At 33.8% G+C, this 18,138-nt stretch overlaps 1 protein-coding gene across 1 annotated transcript in view; it reads right to left on the reverse strand.

The window, feature by feature from the left end:
• Positions 1-18,138, reverse strand: part of LOC145283950 (protein RRP5 homolog) — a 133,662-nt gene that overhangs the window by 12,101 nt on the left and 103,423 nt on the right. Inside the window, exon 29 of the mRNA XM_080133047.1 lies at positions 2,197-2,381. Within this exon, the coding sequence (XP_079989173.1) occupies positions 2,197-2,381 (185 nt within the window). The remainder of the gene's footprint in view (positions 1-2,196; positions 2,382-18,138) is intronic.

An 18,138-nucleotide genomic window follows, 5' to 3' on the forward strand; every position in this document is an offset into this window, starting at 1 on the left:
GAGTAAGTTGCTGGAATCCATATTAAATAGAGAAGTAGTCAACCACCTCAGCAGAAATAACCTTCTTAGTGACATGCAATATGGTTTCCGTTCTGCAAGATCTACCGCAGATGTGCTAACGGTTATATCTCATAGGATTCACGAATCTCTTGACAAAGACTTTCTTTCTAGGGCAATTGCTCTTGACATATCACAGGTCTTTGATAAGGTATGGCATAAAGGCCTACTTCACAAGATTTCCAGCTACGGTATAACTGGAAATGTTTTCTCAATCATTAAATTATTTCTCTCTGATAGGTTCATAATAGTGGTTGATGGACAAAAATCAGAGGCCTGCAGTATTAATGCTGGAGTCCCTCAGGGGTTCACCCTGGGCCCAACTCTCTTCCTCATCTACATCAATGATCTCCCTAAACACATACTTAAATCATTCATTGACATCTATGCTGATGACAACACATCAAAGGCTGTCAATGACAAAGCTCTCTCTGATTCTCTCTTCTCTGATCTCGAGCACGTAGTTCTGTTGGGAAAGACGTGGCTGGTTACCTTTAATGCATCTAAAACCAAGCTCCTATCTTTACATAATCAACGCTCTGATCCCCATCTGGCATCAATTGAAATGGATGGCTCTCATCTAGGAGAAGCCCCATGTTTTGACAAGCTTCTGGGTTTGACCTTTACTCCTGATTTGAAATGGAACACGTACATCAAGTCTGTTGCCAAGGTCGCTGGAAAGATGGTGGGATCCTTCTACTGCTCCAGAAGATATCTCACTACCGATGCAATTCTCTATCTATATAAAAACCAAGTACGTCCAAGGATGGAATACTGCTGCAATATCTGGGCAGGAGCTGCTAAAAACAGCCTATCCTGTCTTGACAGAGTACAAAATAGACTTTGTGGCTTAGTGGGGGATGCCCTTTTCTCTTCCCTGCAACCTCTCTTCCACAGAAGAGACATTGCGAACCTATCTTTGTTTTATTGTTATTTCCATGGCAGGTGCTCGGCTGAGCTCCAATCTCTACCCCCTCTTCACCAATCTTTTATGAAAAACACCCGTCTAGCTGAAAAAGCTGTCAAAAATTTTCCCCACTCTTTATCTGTGCCTAAATCAAAATGTAGATTCCATGAACAAAGCTTCTTTCTTAGAACTGCACACCTGTGGAACTCTGTTCCGTCTGCCTGCTTCCCACCTGACTACAACCTGGATGTCTTCAAGTCCAACGTAAACAAATTCCTGATGAATCGCCCCCCCCCTTAAGTAGACACTTTATTAAATCTCCACACTAACGTACTGTACATGCAATAACCCTTATCTCTGAGTGGCTTCCAGGCCTTGATAAGTGGTGACTACCTTATAAAAAATTTTTTAAAAAAGCAAGATATTTGTTTACATTACACTTGAACTTCTGCAATGAGTTTTCAGGTTTGCATTTTTTTAAATTACATTTTCACCCCCAACTAGGCACAGTGTCACTTTGATGCAAGGGGCTACCATCTGGGACATAATTTGCAGGGATACTATGTAGAGAGTTGAGCAGCAAAATGTCGGTTTACATTGCACTTGAACTTCTGCATGTCAGTACAGTCAGGGAAACAGGAATCCGGAAGGGAATTCCGAAGTCTAGCAGTCTTAGGGAAGAAACTATTAGAGTAGAAGGCTTTCTTATATGAGTGTAGGGGTATTAAAATACTTGTAGAACAGGCAGAGAGATGCAACATTTTGTCGATGAGACAGAGATTGAAGCCTAGCTGAGAGTGCGGGACTTAATAGGTTGGCGACTCTTTTGAACCGAAGAGTAAGAGACTAGTAGCAAATGCACTAGCCCAAATGTGGCAACAATACTCTGTACATGGGCAAATGGTGGCCTTGTAGAGGTACAGGATACTCTCAGGCGTAAGTAACTTTCTAGCATGGTAGAGAGAGCCCACCTTCTTTGCAGTCTTGATGTATCTGCTCCAACTCATGTTCCCTGTAAATGTTAAGCCGAGAAGTTTGAACTAAGTATTTTCATGTACTGTATCATTAGCCATGGCTATTAGTTATTACTTTACGTACCTCCCCACTTTAAACATCATGACGGCATTCATTACTCCAAACATGCAATTCTAAGACAAGATTTGGACAATGACGCCACTTAGAAGAAATTAAACAAAATAATTTGCTGTTTGGTTTGGTTTGGTTCAACTTACCTGAAGCCAATCGTCTTTAATGCTCGTTCTGCAACCTGACGAGCCTTGTCTATTTCTGCAGTTTCCAAATGAAATGCCATGTATCTCAGCCAAAGCAAAGAACTGTTTGGGGAATTAAGAACCAAACAATCAAAATCCTCTGCCGTTTCTAATTGATTCTCGCCTTCCAAACGTTTACGTTCAATCTAAAGAAAGAAACAAAAAAAAAACAAACATATATATATATTTTGCAGGCACGATCATAAACCCCTCTCCTTTTCACAAAATTAAATAAAGAACTAAATTTAGTTTTAGTTTTAGTGAATATCAACTTAGCAACATTCAACAACATGGACTTTGTCAACAGAGTAGTCTTCCTTGATGTCTTAGTCCCAACTAATATCATAACCATTCAAGATTCTCAGCAGAATCTTTTGCAAACAGACAAAAAATAAAAAAATAAAAAATAGATACTAAAGTTCTGAATTTTTGAGATGAGGGCTGATTGTTTATATTACTTGTATTCATTGGACTATTGTTCTCATTTCTCTTTTATATAATAGACTAGCAGGGTTACCCGGCGTTGCCCGGGTATTGGGCATTTTTCATTGCGTAACGTACACCACACAACACAATAACAAAAGACAAATTAATTATTTCTTCCAGGACACGCTGCGCTTAAACACATCAGCTCTATCTAGGATATTGAGCACTTTGATTATCTCAAGTCGTTTTGATGAAGAACGCGTCATAACACAAAGTAACACCCCTCTTACCCCACTACTAAAATAAAAAGGAGGAGATGACGTCAGGGAGGATTGGGTGCCTGGCGTTGCCCGGGTGTTTGAGCAAAAAAAAGAAAAAACAAACAAAAATACGGTCAATTTGTTTTTTAATTTGACCCCTATTATGACCCCTTAACATTTATTGTTTTGGGCTCAAATAAACTTATTAAGTTAGATCCATGTCCAAGGAACCTATATCTAAAATTTCAAGTGTTTAGACCAAAAATTGTTGGAGGAGTTTGGTAGAGTTCTCAAAAGTTAAATCGTTAAACTTTGACTCCTTACTCGCTAAATTTCTGGCCGAAATCCGGTCACATCGATTTTCACAAATCTCAGTACCCTGTATATCAAATTTCGAGTCTGTAGATTATCATTTCAAATAAATAAAAAAAAGAGTAATTTGTAATCAAATAATTTGAATTTTAATACTTTATTTGGCTTACCATTATCTAGCATTATTTTCCCATGGAATATTATCTTCTTAAATATTGTTTTTATCTAAATTTTATAAAACAAAGATTTGTTTCTGAAAGTTGAGACACGACAGCCATTAAACTGGGTGGCACTTCTTTCAGATTTTATTTTTAGCAGAAATTTCAAATATTCTTGCAAGAATACAAGAACTCAAGAAATGATGCTTAATCAAATAATGTTGTTGAAAATTAAATATTTCCAGTCATCAACACAATAGTTATTTCTACAATTCTTACAAGGCAGCTCATATTTTTTATTCATAATTACTCTATAATACATTTAAATAAATTAAAATTCTTTTATGAAAGTAAAAATATATGAAAAAGTTTTTTATCTTTTTAAATTTTTATTTTAAAAATTTAAAAAGAAATACATTTTCTTAAAATATTATTAATAAAAGTTTGTAAAACAATAAATCTATATTCTATAATTTGTCCCTAAAAGTTGAGACACGACAGCCATTAAACTGAGTGGCACTTCTTTCAGGTTTTGCTTTTAGCACCAACTTTTCTTGCAATTCTTTGATACAAGATTTCAAGAAATGGTGCTGTGACCAGGATACAATACTGATTGACTCCTTAGTCACAAAACAATTGTAACTAATATGAAAATACACAACTTGATGCTCTCATTTTTATCTTTATTGTCATGTTTTTGTAAAAATATATTTATTAATATATATATATATATATATATATATATATATATATATATATATATATATATGTATTTGTTTTATCTATCATTAATATGTCTATATACATATATATATATATATGTGTGTGTGTCAGCAAGTACACAAAAAGTCCCTATGAAACGTAATTCTGAATATTTAGTATTCGATGCTGCAATGTGATATATAGGATATCTGGACATTTTGCACGCTTTCAGTTTAGTTTTTTTAAAAGCAAAAATGTTCCGCTTAGCTGTGAAAATTTAAAAAACAAACAGCTAAACCTCGCAGGATATGTCGACTAAATCATTATTCTTTATTTTACCGTCGCGGATGCCAAATATAAATATCCATAGTGGTTAAGATACTACATTTGGTACCATAACACCCAAGATACAAGTGACTAATGATAATGATGTAAGATCACACCTATGAAAAACAACTGTTTCTAGTCTCAACAATATTTCTTTTAAAAAAATCTTTAAAAAATGTTTTTACAGAAATTTGTGTCGTTATTTTAGTAAAAATTAATGTTTAATTTTTTATATAATGCATTCAGAGTTATAAACAAAAATAGTTACATTTAAGACGTTTTTATTTTTGTTCCATAATTTCTAACCATTCAGATACCAAGTACAAGCCTTAAGTAAGCAAAATCTCAATATTTAAATAATCACTGTCAACAATCCTAGAGAGCTCAATCATTCTTTAATTTTTTTTTTTACAAAAAACATTGAATTTATCATTAAAGGATATATCTATCTTCTGATGAGTTAAGGGCAGAATCTAGTCATTGATTGATAAAATAATTAAAAGAAAAAAAAATATTCCATAACTTGTCCCTAAAAGTTGAGACACAACAGCCATTAAACTGAGTGGCACTTCTTTCAGGTTTTGCTTTTAGCACCAATTTTAACTGTTCTTGCAATTCTTTGATACAAAAACTCAAGAAATAGTGCTTCACAGAACTTTTATCATTCATGCAATTTAATTTGTGTCTGAAAAAATAATTCAATTTTTTTCATAAATCTATGTGTAAAAGTGAGAATGCGTATGTGAAGACAACTCAACCTATATACTCAATGAATTTTTGATAGAGTATTCAGACATGTGGAAATTTTTTAATCAGTTTTTATTCAGAAAAAAAGGCCCGCTTAGGAGTCAAAATTGAAAAATTGGTACTTGGTGGTCATCGGATTTCACGACTGCACATGATCGAATCATTCACATGACAGCTTCCTTAAGTTAAGAATAAGAAAGTTGAAGAATAAGTAGGTTTAGAAATACATCTTAAAGATCGTGGCAAGTTGGCCTAATGGTTATCATACTTGTTTTGGTTTTGATCTCAGCATGAGCATTTGTTTTTTTTTTTACTTACAAGAAGCGAACTGTTTATAAAAAACATAATACATGCACATGTCTCAGTTTCTTTCCATTATTTTTTTTTGCTTAATTTTTTTAAAAGGAATTTAACGTTACATTTAATACCGGGCAATGCCGGGTACATCTGCTAGTATGATTATAAATTATGCTTAAAAAGAAATGGAAATGGAATGAAATGGCTAAACAAATGCAACAATGTTTTGATCTTATTCTATCATTCATACAATTTATATTTATTAACAGTAAGAATTGAGGACATGCGTTGCATGGAGAGAAATGACATGAGATTGAGATGATGGATATGTAATGTCAACCTTAAAGATCAGAGGAAGTTTAAATCTGAAAAATATAAGATGTGTGCAGAACAGGAGACTTTGATGGTATGGCCACACTGAAAAAGAGTTTTTGGAAAAGTAGATGAAAAAGCAGTTGAAATAACAGGATTCACTCACAAAGCCAAGAACACATGGGAGTAAGTGCTGGCCTTGAAAGAAAGAGGGATAAATACAGACCTGGCTAGAGATAGGTTAGTTTGGAATTCTAAATTTGTAAAAGAAATCTATATTCTATGATTTGTCCCTAAAAGTTGAGACACGACAGCCATGAAAACTGAGTGGCACTTCTTTCAAGTTTTGCTTTTAGCACCAATTTCCACTGTTCTTGAAATTCTTTGATACAAGAAACCTCAAGAAATAGTGCTTAATCAAATATCCCCACTAATCTTTTATAATTTGTACAATGTATATTTAACAGTCAGCAATTCTAACCATTCAGATACCAAGCACAAGCCTTAAGTAAGCAAAATCTCAATATTTAAATAATCACTGTCAACCATCCTAGAGAGCTCAATTATTCTTTTTCAATTTTTTTTTTTTTTTTTTTTTTACAAAAAACATTGAATTTATCATTAAAGGATATATATATCTTCTGATGAGTTAAGGGCAGAATCTATTTATTGACTGATAAAATAATTTAAAAAAAAAATTTATATTCTATGATTTGTCCCTAAAAGTTTAGACACAACAGCCATTAAACTTAGTGGCACTACTTTCAGGTTTTGCTTTTAGCACCAATTTCAACTGTTCTTGAAATTCTTTGATACAAAAAAAAACTCAAGAAATAGTGCTTATTATTAATTAATCTTTTATAATTCATACGATTTATATTTGTTAAAAGTAAGAGTTGAGGACATGCATTGCATGGAGAGAAATGATTTGAGAATACAATGACGGATGTGTAATGTGAGCTATATAGAAAGGCTTAGATCTGCTTAAGAAGCTTAAATCTGGAAAAAATATAGAGATGTGTGCAGAACAGGAGACTGTGATGGTTTGGCCACATTGAAAGAATCAATGAGAGTTCATGGGTTAGTAGATGTAAAACATTTAAAGCAACAAGATCACTTCTGAAGAAAACATGAAAAGTGATAAGAATGGACTTGAGAAAAAAGGGTAAATACAGATGCGGTTAGGGATAGGTTAGTTTGGAAGTCAATTTATAAAAATATTTTCTTTAAGCATTCTAAATATGTAAAAGAAATCTATATTCTATGATTTGTCCCTAAAAGTTGAGACACGACAGCCATTAAACTGAGTGGCACTTCTTTCAGGTTTTGCTTTTAGCACCAATTTCAACTGTTCTTGCAATTCTTTGATACAAAAAACCTCAAGAAATAGTGCTTAATCAAATACCCCCACTAATCTTTTATAATTCATATAATGGATATTTAAAAGTCAGCAATTCTAACCATTCAGATATCAAGCACACGCCTTAAGTAAGCAAAATCGCAATATTTAAATAATCACTATCAACCATCCTAGAGAGCTCCATTACTAAAAAAAATTTTTTTTTTTTTTTTTTTTTTTTTTTTACAAAAAAGCACTGAATTATCATTTTTTTTACAAAAAGCACTGAACTATCATTTTTTTTTTTTTTTACAAAAAGCACTGAATTATCATTTTATTTTTACAAAAAGCACTGAATTATCATTAAGTATCATTAAGTAAATAAGTTCTTGATGAGCCGTTTCATATAAGCTATCAAATTTACCAAATTTTCATTACTAATGATTACTATATTGTCCAATTTTTAATGTACACTCTTTAACCCTTATCCTTGAGTGGCCTCTTGGCCTTGATAATGTGATGATGCCTATGTAAAAAAAAAAAAAAAAAGTGATATCTATCTTCTGATGAGTTAAGGACAGTTTGTTTGTTTGTTCTGTTTTACGGCATATCAACCACTTTGGGGTCATTTAATGCCGAAAGGTTCGTTATGTTGTGTTAAATATTGGTTTGTTCTTCTTAAGGTTTTTCTTTTTTTTTGGGGGGGGGGGTCTTTCCTTATATTTTTGAGTATATTTTAGTTTCTTTCAGAAAATTGATAATTTTTTGGGGATCAATCTTGTTTAATATTGTTTTCAGATTTTTTTCTTGGTAATACTTTGTTCGGATTTGTTCAAGGTCAATGCAGTTTGTCAGTATATGGTGTATTGTGTAGGGTTCTTGACACGTTATACAGTTTGGTGTCTCCTCCCCTTTTAGTAGATGTGAGTGGGTGATGTGAGTGTGACCTATTCGCAGTCTGGTCATTACTACCTCTTCCTTTCTTGTTAACTTTTTGGTGTTTCTCGTTCCAATATTTGGTGTTATTTGGAATAGTTTGTTTTTGGTGCATGAGCTCCAGTTTTCTTGCCATTTTCTCTTCAAAAATGTGTTTATTTTAGTCTTTAGGTCTGTATAGGGGATTTTTCCACTTATGTGGTTTTGTTGCAGAGTTTCCTTTGCTGCCTTATCTGCTTGTTCATTCATGTATATGCCGATATGGCTTGGTATCCAGCAAAAGATAATGTTTTTTTTCATGGTTATGGCATCTATTTTGTTTAGCAATTTTGTAATAAGTGGGTTTGTCATTTTTTTTTCTTTTAGAGATATGAGTATTGAAAGTGAGTCAGTAAATATGATATATTTTTGATGGTCATCATTGGTTATTATATTCAGTGCCGAATCTATGGCTGTTGCTTCTGCGCTGAAAATAGAAGATTCGTTTGGGAGCCTTTTCTTTAGTTTTATTTTTTTGTGGATGGCTGCGCATCCTACTTTATCTCCATCTTTTGATCCGTCAGTGTAAATTTGTGTATATTCTTTGTATGTATTCTGGATGATAAGTAGTTCTTCATGGAAGGTTGATGGGTGGGTTTTCGTTTTGGGATATTTATTTAATTTTAATATTATGTGTGGTTGTTTGATCATCCAGGGTGGAGTTTTTGATTTGTTATATTTATGTATTTTTGTAATGTCCATTTGGGCTTCTGTGAGAAGGTTTTTTATCCGGAGGCTGTAGGGCTTGATGATATTTTCTTTCTTGTTGAAGAGATGTGTGTATTGTGGGTGGAGGGTACATTGGTATGCAGGATTTGTTGGACACGATACCAGCTTTAGGTAATATTGTAGCGCTAACTTCTGTCGTCTTAGAATCAGTGGAGGCTCATGGGCCTCTATATAGAGGCTTTCTACTGGAGAGGTTCTAAATGCTCCCAAGGCTAATCTTAATCCTTGATGATGGATTGTATTTAGTTCTTTTATGTAGGACTTCCTTGCTGCTCCATAGATGAAGCATCCATAGTCCATTTTAGATCTGATTAGAGTTTGGTATAATTTCAATAATGTGACTTTGTCTGCACCCCAATCGGTGTGTGCTAGGACTTTGATCAATTGCATTGTCTTTTGGCATTTTGCTTTTAAATATTTTATATGCGGTATAAAGTTCAATTTTTTATCGAATATAATACCTAAATATTTATGTTGGTCGGTGAGTGGGATGTTCTTGTTATCCAGTTTCAGGTTGGGGTCGTGGTGGAATTTTCGTAATTTGCAAAAGTGGATGCATTTAGTTTTTTCCTCTGAGAATGTAAATCCATTTTCTATGGCCCATTTGTTTATTTTATTCAGACAGAGTTGTAGTTTGCGTTCGGCTGTTTGTATATATTTAGATTGGTAGTATATAAGTAGGTCGTCCACGTATAGGGCGTTTTCAATTCCTGGGTCTATGTTTTTTATGATATTGTTTATTTTAATGTTGAAGAGGGTGACAGACAGGATACTGCCTTGGGGGACCCCCATTTCTTGATCTTTTTGGACTGAATAAGTGTTGTCCATCCGTACTTGGAAGTTTCTATTTGTTAAGAAATTTCTGATAATTTCTGGCATTCTACCCCTAAGTCCTAGTTCATACAGGTCTTTTTGGATTCCGTATTTCCAAGCGGTGTCATACGCCTTTTGCATGTCAAAAAAAATTGCTATTAGATGTTCTTTTTTTGCAAATGCTTCTCTTATGCGTGTTTCCAGTTTTATTAAGTGATCGGTGGGGCTTCTATTTTTCCTGAAACCCGACTGGCTTTCTGTAATTAGATTTTTGCTTTCCAAGTACCAATTTAACCTTTCGTTAATCATTCTCTCAAAAGTTTTGCACAAACAACTAGTTAGTGCAATGGGTCGGTAGTTTGTTGGGTTTGTATGGTCTTTTTTTGGTTTGGGTATTGGGATTACTGTTGCCTGCTTCCAGTTTTTTGGAATGTTGTTAGTTATCCATATCTCATTGTAAATTTGTAATAAGTAGTCCAGTGATGGTTTTGGTAGTTTTTTGAGGAATTGATAATGGATCTCGTCGGGGCCGACTGCTGTATCGGGAGATTTGTTTATTGCCTCCTCTAGTTCTGCACTGTTGAATAATTGATTGTAGTTTTCTTCATTTTTTGATTTGAAGTTTATTTTTATTTTTTCTTCATTTTTCTTTATAGCTTGGAATTTTTTATTTTGGTTTTTTGATGATGAGTTCATTGAGAATTGTTCTGCTAATTTATTTGCGATATTTTGTTTGTCGGTAATCTTTGTGTTGTCGCATATAAGGTGTTTAATAGGGTTCTTTGTATTTTTTCCTGCTATTTTTCTGACCATTTCCCATACTTTTTTGGGTTTTGTGTTTTGATTAATTTTTGTTACATAGTCTTTCCACGAGTTCCGTTTTGATTCTTTGATAGTTTTCCGTGCTTTGGCTTTGCTGTTTTTATAGGTGTCCAAATTTTCTTTCGTTGGACTGTTTTTGAATTTCCTTAGGTTTGCACGTCTGGCTCTTATAGCTTCTTTGCATTCTTTATTGTACCAGGGTTTGTTATATTTTGTAGTAGTGGAACTTTTTGGTATGTTCTCCTCGGCTATTGTGAGTAGGGTGTTGCTGAAATATGTGATGTGTTCTAAGTCAGGATTCGCTTCAGGTATTAATCTGTATTGACATGTATTTTGGAAATTTTCCCAATTTGCCTTTTGTAAATTCCAGCGGGGTGTTTTGTCTTCTGGCTTGGGATTCTCGTTTTCTATTATGATTGGGAAGTGGTCACTTCCGCATGTATCCTTATGTGTTCTCCAGCTATAATCCATGTATATAGTTGGGTCACATAGTGTTATATCGATTGCTGATAGGGTTCCCGTTGGTGGGTGCATATATGTATTCTCTTTGTTGTTGAGTAGGCATAGATCATTTTGGTTAATTATTTTTTCTATGGTTTGGCCTCTTTTGTTGTTTTTTTTACTGCCCCACCATATATTGTGACTATTGAAGTCTCCCAACAGTAGAAAAGGTTTAGGTAGTTGTTTGATTATATTGTTTAATTCTGTTTCGTTTATTGTTTCATTTGGTGGTATATAGAGTGAGCATAGGGTTACTGTTTTGTGTAGTGTTGCAGTTATTGCAACAGCTTGCATATTTGTTTTTAAGTTCACTTTGCTGTGTGGAATGTTTTCGTTTATCAGTATTGATGATCCACCGGTGGCTTTGCATGATAATTTGTTTATGTGGTTGTATATTGAGTAGTGTTTTATGTTAATTTTGTCATTTTCTTTTAAGTGTGTTTCCTGTAGGCAAATTATTGCAGGACATAAGGATTTGATAAGTATTTGCATTTCTTCGATATTAATTTTTAATCCTCTTATGTTCCACTGTAGGATTTTGTTAGTCATGGTTTATATTTTCTTTTGGTTTTGGACTGTTGGTGTTTATGTCTACGTCCATAGTTTCGATGTTAGTTTGGGTGTTTCTTTTGGAAGTGGATGGTCTGTTTCTTGTTTCTGGTGAGAGGCTTTTTTTGGGTTTTGGTCTGGGACTTTTAGATTTACTTTGTCTTGACTGTCTTTTTTGGCTACCAGTTTCAACTAGTTCAAATTTATTTTCATTTTCAATTAATACTAATTCTGTTTTTTGTTTGTCATTTTGTTTTTGGGGGGTAGTTTTTTTGTTGTTCTGTTCTATTTCCATTTTTTCTGTTGTTGTGTGTTTATTTTTAACATCTGTTTTTGTCCTTGTTAGTGACTTGGATCTTTCACGTTTTGATAATTGAGGAGGTTTCATTTCTTTAGAGATTGATTCCTCAATATTGATGGAAGTTTTTCTGATTTCCTTTGTTTCGTTTTCTTTTATACTGGGTTGTTCGTTTCTGACTTTTATTTGGCTGTTAGAATTTATTTTCAGTTCTGATAAAAAAGATTTTAATTCTTCAAGTATGTTCTTTAGTTCTTTTGCTAGGTTTGCAATTTCTGGAGCAAGGTTTAGTTCATTGTAGTTGTACATTTTGTTTGCTTGTTGGGTTATTGTGGCATATGAGTTTTTGGTGCGATTTGTGACTTCTTTGCGGGCTTCTTGGAAGGTTATATTTTTTTGATATTTGATTGTTATTATTTCCTTCTCTTGCTTATATATTTTGCACTGTTTTGAGTGAGAGTGGTGCTCTTCTTGACAGTTTGTGCATTTGGTTTTATTTGGACAGTCTTCTTCATCGTGGTCTGGGTTTTTTTCACTGCAGTTTCCACATGTGAAGAATCTTAGACATTGGTCTTTATTATGTCCAAACTTTTGGCAGTTGTAGCATTGTAAAGGTTTTGGAATGTATTGTTCTATTTTCGTTCTTTCATAACCTATATTGATGGTCTCTGGTATTTGAGGATAATTGAATGTTAATATATAAGTGTTTGTATATATTACCTCTCCTTTTTTTTTAAATGTGATTCTTTTTACATCTGTGACCCCTTGGTTTTTTAGTTCTGTTTTGATTTCTTCTGTTGTGCAGACGGAGATTTCCTGGTTTTTTATGACTCCTTTGGAGTAGTTTAGTGTTTGGTGTGGATAAGCTTTGATGTTTGTTTCATGCAATTTTTGTAGTTGAAGTAGAGTTTTGGCCTGTTTTTTATTTTGTACTTCTACCAATATGGTACCATTCCTTAATTTTTTGACATTTTTAGGTGTTATTTTGCTTGATATTACCTTTTGGATAATGAAGGGTGACATTTTAGTTAACGGTATATTAGACGTTGCTTCTAGCACGATGAATCTTGGAAAGTTTGTATCTTCATTGTCGCTGTCAGAGTCTATTTCTGTGTGTGGTCTCTTGGATTTTTTGGCATTCATAATAATTTTTGAAAAATTCATCAGCCATGCTCCCCACCCTCCTCGGAGCCCCTTATGGGGAAGAACTATGAGGGGGTAAATCCCATTCGCCTCGGTTCTCCAGGGCTACATAGCTGGTATACTCAAACATGGGGAGGTTTCCAAGCATTCACAATATATGGTTATGCCCACCCAAGTATGGGATTTCCCTGTATTTTTATTATTCCTGATGGTTACCTTTTTCCCAGCTTGATTGACCCTTCAGCCATCGCTTATTAACTCAGTTTATTGTTTATGTTGAGTGTTAGTGTGTTTTTGTTTGGATTGTCTGAATTAGTGCTTGTCATGACCAACCGATTGATTGGATCGGGCCTATCCAACCTCCCGTCTAGCCTAGTAAGGGCCAAAGTGGTGTGTTGTAGTATCATGTTATTATTTCCTAGGCATGTTCCACTCAACCACCAGGATCCCGTTCTTAATGCATTACGGGTTGCCACCAACGGTCAACTGGTGGTCCCATTGAAGGATTTTTACCCTCTGCAGGGGGGCAGTTGGTATGTTCTATCGCCCTACCAACTAGGCAAAAAAAAAAAAAAAAAAAAAAAGGGGTGAGGAGGTGAAGGAAAAAGAAAACGAGGGAGGGGAAGGGGAGGAGAATGTTGTTTTTGTTTTTGTTTTCGCAGAACATGACTAAGTTTTGCAAAAGGGAATAAAAAAACAAAGACATCTATGTAGGTGCGTTTCATCTCAGGAAGTCAGTAGACAGCCTGATCTGGTAGCACCAGGTTAAGGACAGAATCTATTCATTAATTGATAAAATAATCAAAAGAAAATTCTATGATTTGTCCCTAAAAGTTGAGACAATTTATTTGGCTTACCATTATCTAGCCTTATTTTCCCATGGAATATTATTTTCTTAACATTTTTAATAATATTGTTTTTATCTAAATTTTATAAAACAAAGATTTGATCCTGAAAGTTGAGACACGACAGCCATTAAACTGGGTGGCACTTCTTTCAGGTTTTGCTTTTAGCCCCAATTTCAACTGTTCTTGCAATTCTTTGACACAAGAACTCTAGAAATAGTGCTTAATCAAATATCCCTACTAATCTGAATAATATAACTTGTGTGATACGTAAGACTAGCTGTATCGCGAGTCTTGAACCCGTAATATTATGTCACTGTACTTTTAATAACAACTAAGTTCAATGATTAAAACAATGTTTATTATCCTCTGACAATACTGACAGCAAGGAGCAGTAACAGGGTGGCGGTGGTGGTGGCAGAGTTATAATGTGTCCACTTTCCTCCTGGAGTTGCTACTCCTCTCGTTGTCTACCCATCTCTCTTTTATAGGGATGGATGATGTCAGAACATTCCTCTGTATCTCTTTTTGTTTATTGTCTGTAATCTTGGTCAGTTCCAGCTGACCTAATCCCCAGGAATTCTGTGTCCCCTATTTTGAGGCGCACCTTGATCCAGGATTGCTGCCCTGACAGACACTTAGATCCGGCTTCTATTGACGTCATCTCGCAAGCCCAGACAGCCAACTGTCCTCTCCAGAACCACCTCTGCCACCTGCAGCTCCCACTCCCTTTGTAACATAAGGAGATATGTGCAGAACAGGTAGACTTTGATGGTATAGCCACATTGAAAGAGATTTCTTGCATAAGTAAATGAAAAAAAACAGTTGAAGTAACAGGGTTCGCTCACAAAGAAAAGGCCAAGGAAAACATAGGAAGAAGTGATGGCCTTGAAAGAAAGAGGGATAAATACAGACCTGGCTAGAGATAGGTTAGTTTGGAAGTCAATTTATAAAATAATTTTCTTTGAGCATTCTAAATTAGTAAAAGAAATCTATATTCTATGATTTGTCCCTAAAAGTTGAGACACGACAGCCATTAAACTGAGTGGCACTTCTTTCAGGTTTTGCTTTTAGCACAAATTTCAACTGTTCTTGCAATTCTTTGATACAAGAAACCTCAAGAAATAGTGCTTAATCAAATATCCCCACTAATCTTTTATAATTCATATAATGGATATTTAAAAGTCAGCAATTCTAACCATTCAGATATCAAGCAAAAGCAGCAAGTATGCAAAATCTCAATATTTAAATAATCACTATCAATCATCGCAGACAGTTCCATTATTTTTTATTTAATTTTTTTTTTTTTTTTACAAAAAGCATTGAATTATCACAAAAAGCATTGAATTATCGCTTATCTTCTGATGAGTTAAGGGCAGAATAAATTCTAATGTATATAATAATTAAAATTAATGATTTTGTAATACAAAACAGGTGCTGTAAAAAATTGTGCATGTCAACTGAATTAAAAGAAATAAATTGTAAGATGGACATCTTGAAATTTGGAATATAGGGTGTTATAATCATAAGATCACTCTAGCCGTCTTGACATTTATACTTTATATAAATGTTATTTCCAATTGTATTTCTCATGTTTAACGTTAGCTGTGTGGTTTGTCCCTTGCTAACGGAGTCAGAGATGATTTCGTGGTCAGGTTTGAATCTCCCGACTGGCTGTAATCGTAACTACCTGCACTGATGATTCCCGAAAGGATAAACACTAGTGTCTGTAGGTATTAAAATAATTATAGTAATAATTCTCTCTCTCTATATATATATATATATATATATACACATATACAGGATTTACTTTGAAACTAATTAGAAGATCATTATAAATTTTAGAACAAGGTGTGAGGGATGGTAATGTGTGCTATATTTAATTCTTCATGAAAATTCAGATACCATCTGAGTTTTGTAAAATTTTAATAGGTATTATACATCAATTAATAAATTTTCACAAATTTCAGTGCCTTTGGATTATTTTATATGATTTTTAGTACAGAACTCATGAAATGATGCCTAATTAAATATTATTAACATTTTAACATTCATACAATATGTATTTGTTCATAGTAAGACTTGAGAACATGCATTTGCATGGAGAGAAATGATCCGAGACTGAGACAATGGATGTGCAATGTCAGTTTTAAAGAAAGACTTAGATCTGCTGACCCAAAAAAAAAAAAGAAGATTAAAACTGGACACTATGGGGAGGTATGTGCAGAACAGGAGACATTGATATGGCCACATTGAAAATTCTGAGGCTTATAAATGTAGGACAGTTTGGTAAAAGGCTTAGTTCAGAGGAAAAGCCAAAGAAAATATGGAAAAAAGTGATAAGAATGGACGTGAAAGAGGGATAAATAAAGACCTGACCAGAAATACATTAATTTGGATGTCAATTTATATATACAAATTGTTTTTCTTTATATTTTTAAAATAGGATTTTAATAAAAAAAAGTTTTTCTTGAAACATTATGATTCAAGGTCTGTAAAAAAAAAAAATTAAAAAAAAATTATATTCTATGATTTATCCCTAAAAGTTGAGACACAACAGCCATTAAACTGAGTGGCACTTCTTTCAGGTTTTGCTTTTAGCACCAATTTCAAATGTTCTTGCAATTCTTTGATACAAGAAACCTCAAGAAATGGTGCTTGATTAAATATTGTAATTAATCTTTTATCATTCACACAATTTATATTTGTTAATAGTAAGAGTTGAGGACATGCATTGCATGGAGAGAAATGATTTGAGAATGCGATGATGGATGTGTAATGGGAGCTTTAAAGAAAAGCTTAGATCTGCTGACATCATAGGAAGCTTAAATGTGGACAATATAGAGAGGTGTGTGTGGAACAGGAGACTTTGATGGTATGGCCACATTGAAAGAATCGATGAGTGTTCATGGGTTAGTAGATGTAAAACATTTAAAGCAACAAGATCATTTCAGAAGAAGAAAGGCCAATGAAAACACGAGAAGTGATAAGAATGGACTTGAGAAAAAAAGGATAAATTCAGATCTGGTTAGAGATAGAGATTGATTCTCAAACTAACCTAACAAAACGTTTTCTTGAAACATTCCAAATTGTACAAAAAACAAAGTATATTCTATGATTTGTCCCAAAAAGTTGAGACACAATAGCCATTAAAACTGAGTGGCACTTCTTTCATGAAAACATAGGAAGAAGTGATGGCCTTGAAAGAAAGAGGGATAAATACAGACCTGGCTAGAGATAGGTTAGTTTGGAATTCTAAATTTGTAAAAGAAATCTATATTCTATAATTTGTTCCTAAAAGTTGAGACACAAAAGCCATTAAACTGAGTGGCACTTCTTTCAGGTTTTGCTTTTAGCACAAATTTCAACTGTTCTTGCAATTCTTTGATACAAGAAACCTCAAGAAATAGTGCTTAATCAAATATCCCCACTAATCTTTTTATAATTCATACAATGTATACTTAACAGTCAGCAATTCTAACCATTCAGATATCAAGCACAAGTAAGCAAAGTTTCAATATTTAAATAATCACTATTAACCATCCTGAAGTAAATATTGTTATTAATCTTTTAACATTCACACAATTTATATTTACATTAGAAAAAGAAAATTTTGTGATTTCTTTTGATAATTTCAAGACCAGACAACATTTTAAGTTCTTTAAATCATCTTTACATTTTTTTGTTCGGTATACATAGCATAGAATGCTCGGGATTTTTTTTTAACAAGGAGTCATCACTTATCAAAACCCAGAGGCCACTCGAGGATAATGGTAAATGAGTGTACAGTAGTTAATGGGCAAATGTCGTAATAATTGCTAGTAGTGAAAATTTGGTAAATTGGATTACTTAAGGGGACGGCTCATCAAGAACTTGTTCACATTGGACTTGAAGATGACCATATTGTAGTCAGTTGGAAAGCAGGAAAACGGAACAGAGTTTCACAGGCGTGCAGTTCTAAGAAAGAAGTTTTGTTCATGGAATCTACATTTAGGTTTAGGCACAGATAAAGAGTGGGAGAAATTATTGATAGTGGTTTTAACTAGATGAGTATTTTTCGTGAAAGTCAGGTGAGATGAGATCATAGACGAGTACTTGCCATGATAATAATATTAAAGCAGAGACAGGTTCGCAACATCTCTTCTGTGGGAAAGAAGTTGTAGGGAAGAGAAAACGGTATTCCTCACTAGGCTGCACAGTCTATTTTGAACTCTGTCAAGGTAGTATGTAATGATTATCATGTATAATAATCAATTATGTGTTCTTGCATCCAATTTCATTATTGCAAGTAAAATGAGCTGCTTGGTATAAGTTGACTTTGTCTATCTTTACAGCTTATCAAGCTTTT

The sequence above is a fragment of the Euprymna scolopes genome, chromosome 8, assembly GCF_053919585.1.
Source record: "Euprymna scolopes isolate OS-2025 chromosome 8, ASM5391958v1, whole genome shotgun sequence".
NCBI classification, from domain to species: Eukaryota; Metazoa; Mollusca; class Cephalopoda; order Sepiida; family Sepiolidae; genus Euprymna; species Euprymna scolopes.